The sequence below is a fragment of the Solanum lycopersicum genome, chromosome 8, assembly GCF_036512215.1.
Source record: "Solanum lycopersicum chromosome 8, SLM_r2.1".
Lineage (NCBI taxonomy): Eukaryota > Viridiplantae > Streptophyta > Magnoliopsida > Solanales > Solanaceae > Solanum > Solanum lycopersicum.
This window is the reverse complement of record NC_090807.1, coordinates 5394192-5400191: the sequence shown is the minus strand read 5'-3', so window position 1 is coordinate 5400191 and position 6000 is coordinate 5394192. Positions and strand designations below refer to the sequence as shown.

The following is a 6000-nucleotide window of genomic DNA, read 5'->3' as shown; positions in this document are numbered from 1 at the left end:
GTTATTTCAAAATTATTATGTCACCCTCGATGTGATATAAAAATAACATGATAATCTCGAAATAACTAGTTTTGATATAAGTCATCCGAACCAAAATATAAAATAAAATAATTTTAAAATCAATTATTCTTTATCCCTGGTACCATACGAGCCTTTAATAGAAAATCACTTTAAATACCCCCTTTTCCCTATCCACTAACATAGAGGAAAAAAATAACAATAAAATGCCTAAGGCTTTAGTAACTTTTTGGTGTTGTGTCTTCTTTTCATTTAGATTCATTTTCTTGAATTCAAATGCATCATCAATAACATACAACGTGTTAAATTTTGGAGCAAAATCAGATGGCAAAAGTGATGCAACTCAACCTTTTTTGAAAGCTTGGGTAGCCGCGTGCACCTCAGTGAAGGCGGCTACCATTTATGTTCCACGTGGAAAGTACTTGATTAAGTCGATTACTTTTAGAGGGCCGTGCAAAAATAAAATTACTGTAAAAATTGATGGAACCCTAGTGGCTCCATCTGATTATAATGCACTTGGCAACTCTGGCTACTGGATTTTGTTCATTAAGGTTAACCGGATTTCGGTCATCGGAGGAACTCTTGATGGAAATGGAGCTGGATTTTGGGATTGTAGGAAGTTAGGGAAGAATTGTCCTGTTGGAGCTAGGGTATGTGCTCAATTTATCGCGTTTTTCTTTTTACAAAAATATTTTTTAATATTTGAATCTACTAGTCTGATAAATTTGAATTCGCTTAAAATACTCTAATTGAAAAGGTTTTCATTTTCAAAGCTTGAAATTCAAGACTTTTGATTAAGGATGAAAAAACAGCTAAGGTAGAGATTCATAAAAAATGTTAAATGTCACATTTGTGATTTGAACATGTGATGTTGCAATTTATTTTTATTTACAATACATTAGAAACTTGTCTTATGTCCTTTATACTTCATCTTTTTAATAACATTTGACATTATTTCATAGTTTAGTAAACTATACATTACATTTATACTAAAATTAATGATACTTATTTTGAGAGAAACTTGTTAGCATTTCCAATTGAATAGTATTTTAATATCTGATTTTATATGCAGTCTATAACCTTCAACTGGGCAAATGATGTTGTGGTTAGTGGTTTAACATCACTCAACAGCCAGTTAATGCACTTGGTGATTAATAGTTGCAAGAATGTTATGGTTAAAAATGTAAGAATAATAGCACCTGATTTTAGTCCAAATACTGATGGAATTCATATACAATCTTCAATTGGTGTTATTATTAGTGGCACAAGTATTCAAACTGGAGATGATTGTATATCTATTGGTCCTGCCACAAGAAATCTTTGGATGAACAAGATTCAATGTGGCCCTGGACATGGTGTTAGGTAAATTCTTCTGTCACAATTTTACGTGACACATTTCGAATTTCAAGATTCAAACAAGTCTAATTTTGTCAGTAAATTTTTTCGTATATCTTTTAAATATTTTGAATTGTTAATTATTTTGATTTGTAGTACTTTTTTATGTAGCTTACAAGTATTTACATTTCATTTTAAAAAAATTTGAAGATATCATGAGCAAATTATTAATCAAATTTAAAGTGTTTGGCTCTCGAAAATGAAATGTAATACAGGGTTTGTGTCAGTTTATGTTATTCTTTTTGTTTCAATTTATATTTATGTGATGAAATATAGTGTTACAATTTTTTTTTTATAATGAGGAAAAAGTTTAGATATACCTTTCTATATAAATTGTTTTATATATATATATATATATATATCCTTTGTTTACCTTTCCATCCATGAAAGTTCCCATACTATTGAAAACGATGTTTTTTCCCACGGTAAATTAGTGAAAAAAATTGTATCATAGAGTATGACTTTTTACATACATTTCTTATCGAATCGAACCAGTTTATTTAGAAAATGCATAGTGACAAACAGATTCTCACTGAAATAGTAAAAACTTCTCAATATTTCCATATAAAAATTACTATATTTTCTACACTAATTCAATCAAATAATAACTGAACGTTGTTCGATATTGATTTTAAATAAATTCCTAATATCATTGTGTATGATTTGTTCATTGCAGCATTGGAAGTCTAGCTAGAAATTATAATGAAGATGGCGTACAAAATGTGACATTAATTAATTCAGTGTTTACTGGATCTGATAATGGATTAAGGATAAAGTCTTGGGCAAGGGCCAGCACCGGTTTTGTCACAAATATTAATTATCAAAATATTATGATGAAGAATGTTGATAATCCAATCATTATTGATCAAAACTACTGCCCAAACAACCAAGGCTGTCCTAGCCAGGTAACAATATATTCATTGTAATCTCATATATTGAATTCGAAAACGACAGAGTTATGTTTTATCTAGTTAAAGTACTTAAAATATTTCACAAAAACCCTCGACTTAAATAACCCATATCAAAATAGTAGAAAAAAAAATAGGGCGTAACAAACAATAATATTCAAAAAATAAAACTAGTAAAAATAGCCAAATAATATGATAATCAAAACATAAAAATGACAATCACACGTAAATAGCAGAATAAGAAACTACAAAAATAATGTTATTAGTACTGGTACGAAAGGAGAAACACGTATGGTGCACCAAACTACCAGCAAGCCTTTTTCTTCAGGACCTACTAACCTTCTGTTCTATCTTAACATCGAAACAATAGAAATCAACGATAAATAATTAATATCATAATTAAACAATAAAATTAATTAAGTGATGATTCTAATTGGTACTCTTCAATTACTCATGAATTGGCAGGCTTCAGGCATAAAGATCAATCAAGTGACATACCAAAATATATTTGGAACATCAACAACACAAGTAGCAATGAATTTTGAATGCAGTCCAAGCAATCCATGTAGTGAAATCAAAATACAAGACATAAAACTTACTTATTTGAATAACAAAAAAGCTCAATCTATTTGCAAAAATATTAAAGGAAATACTGAAGGAGTTATTTTGCCTGATAATTGTTTATTGTAACCCAACCTTTGGGTTTTTTTTATTTTCATTTTGGGAGGAAAGAGGCACATGCTGGGACCATTCTTTTTCTATTGGATTCCAAATTGTTGTGCTAATTATTTAGCGGTAATAATCTAATTGTTTGTTATATTATTTTTAGCAATAATTATGGATATTAGTATTTATAATTTATACTAATTTATATAAATGCAACTAAAGACTTTAGAGATTCAGAATACAATAACATCAACTCAAATGCCGCTAAATGCTTTTACAACAATACAAATAAAAAATTTGTTACTACTAAATACCGCTTTTGTTGTGATGTATTTGTGTTTCATATAGACCTTTTCTCGACATAAGTATGCATATGCAACATATTATTATGACATTTTTTTTTTAAAAAAAGGTGTAATTTTGACTCTTATTCTTTATTAAAATCAGTAATTGGATAAATATTTGAGAAAGTATTCAATGTCTTTAAATAGTTTTTTATTTAAACATGACTTTATATTAAATAAAATTAGAACCTTACAAATATATGAAAATATTTTTCAAATTAAATTTTATACATGCATGAAATGATGTCTAAAGTATTCAATCTACTCGAAAATATATATATAGAATCATAAACTCAGACAAATAAAAAATAACATATTATATAAATATTAAAGTAGATTCTATTTAATTCTTCATTACACTATTTAATTACAGCAAAAAGGCTTTTTTTGGTATCTTTTCTTTACACATATATCTATTTTCTCACAGCAATGCCAAACTTTCAAAATTAAAATTACTCCTTCTTCGGTAAGTTGATATTATTTCAACCTCAAACGGAATCTTCTTTGTGTTGGAATTGAACTTCAACCACATTTGGATTTACTTTAATCGGAATATTTTTTTTGGAGATTTAACCATCAATTTATATATCGAATTTACATCTCCTAACTCTTGTAACCGTTCTCCTAACAATCATCAAATTTTTTAAGATTAGGATCGATATTGAAGGAAGATTCAAATCCAACATAGAAGGTACTTCATTAGGACATATATACATCAGGATTTCGTGTGCTTACTTATATTGCTATTGATTTTCGTACTCACGAATCTTAGTTCACATTTTATGGATTTATTGTTGGGTTATGAGCCTTTTTCCTTTTCTATGTGGATAAATAAAAGCTCAATTTGGACCAACCCAGTTTTGCCCATAGGCCCATTCTTATGAGGCAAATATAAGCCTATTTATGTCTTATTTCATATACACAGAGAGTTTTTTCAGCAACCAAAAAGAGAGAAAGAGAGCAGTTTTCGCAGTCAAAATTCAGCCCTAACAGCCAACTTCAAATTGCGATTGCCGCTTCGTTTCTTGTCCGATTGAGCTGATTTTTGGACAGCATATTATCTTCATCTCAATCTTTGATTAGGAACTGACAGAGTTGGATTTGGTGGCCTGCAGCTTCAGTTTTGCTGTCGTAAACAGTAGTTGCGAAATTGGTGATTTTGCTCCTTTAATTCTCTAGATTTGGTGCAATCTTATTTTGTTGTTACTCGTTGTTTGACACTTGTTTTGTGGTCAATTTTGGAGAAAAATATTGTAACTCTTGGTGATTATAGTGGAGTTTTTGGTCCCGTGATTTTTTACTCTTCACATCGAAGGATTTTCCACGTAAATCTTGGTGTCTTGTGTGATTGGTTTATTATTGCCTTGTTATATTTGTTTGGTTAAATTACTTGCTGCCTTACTATCATATTGCTTGTGGTTGTTTGTCTCTCTTGGTTCAAATCGAGAAGGGAAAGTATAGACTTGGATATTCTTCCGCTGTTATCCTGTCAGACATTCTTTGTTAGTGCCTTGACTTTCCCAACAAAGTGGTATCAGAGCATTGGTTATTGTTGATTGTCGTTTTGAATGATGGAGGCAAATAGGAGCAAAATGGTGTGTTTAAATGGTAGTAACTATCATATTTGGAAAGACAAGATGAAAGATCTTCTTTTTGTCAAGAAGATGCATTTACCTGTGTTTGCTTCTAATAAGCCTTAGTCTTTGAATGATGAAGAATGAGAATTTGAGCATCTGCAGGTTTGTGGCTATATTAGACAATGGTTTGAAGATAATGTTAGAAATCATATTGTGAATGAGACACATGCCAAAAGTTTGTGGGACAAGCTCGAGACACTTTATGCTTCGAAGACTGGCAACAACAAGTTCCTATTGAAACAATTAATGAATATCAGGTATAAAGAGGGCACTCCTATTTCTGATCATATTAATGATTTTCAGGGTGTTCTTGACCAGCTGTCCGGAATGGGTGTAAAGTTTGATGATGAGATACAAGGACTTTGGCTTCTTAATACTCTGCTAGACACTTGGGGTACTCTTTGAGTTTCTTTGACTAATTCTGCTCCCAGTGGTGTTGTAACCATGGAATATACTAAGAGTGGTGTTTTGAATGAAGAAATGAGAAGAAGATCTCAAGCCTCATCTTCTTCAGCTTCACACTCCGATGTTTTGGTTACTGAAGATAGGGGGAGAAACAAGTCCAGAGGTCAGAATAATAGAGGTAAAAGTAGAAGCAAGTCAAAGTCTAAATACAAGAATATTACATGTGACTATTGCCACAAGAATGGGCATATCATGAAATATTGTTACAAGCACAAGAGAGATATGAGACAACAAAAGAGAGAAGGCGATAATGAAAATCATGTTGCTGTTGTTGCTAATGATGATCTTCTTGTTTCTTGTGATGCAAATGCCATTAATCTTGTTCGTGATGAGTCTAGCTGGTTTGTGGATTCTGGTGCTACTTCTCATGTCACGCCAAAGAAGGAATTATTTTCTTCTTATACTCCAGGTAATTTTGGAACGTTGAAAATGGGCAATAATCATGAAGTTGAAGTTATTGGAATTGGGACAGTTTGTTTGGAAAATAACAATGGTTCCAAATTAGTTCTCAATAATGTCAAGCATGCTCTAGATGTTCGCTTGAATTTGATTTCTTTGGGATATCTT

The 6000-nt window shown here is 30.9% G+C and overlaps 1 protein-coding gene across 1 annotated transcript; it reads left to right on the top strand.

Moving 5' to 3' along the window:
• Positions 1-206: 206 nt before the first annotated feature.
• LOC101249666 (polygalacturonase-like) lies at positions 207-3123 on the top strand. The gene is made up of 4 exons (XM_019215216.3): positions 207-668; positions 1091-1380; positions 2090-2318; positions 2787-3123. Exons 1-4 carry the CDS (start codon positions 225-227, stop codon positions 3009-3011), a joined length of 1188 nt encoding a protein of 395 aa, XP_019070761.2. The 5' UTR covers positions 207-224; the 3' UTR covers positions 3012-3123.
• Positions 3124-6000: the final 2877 nt, after the last annotated feature.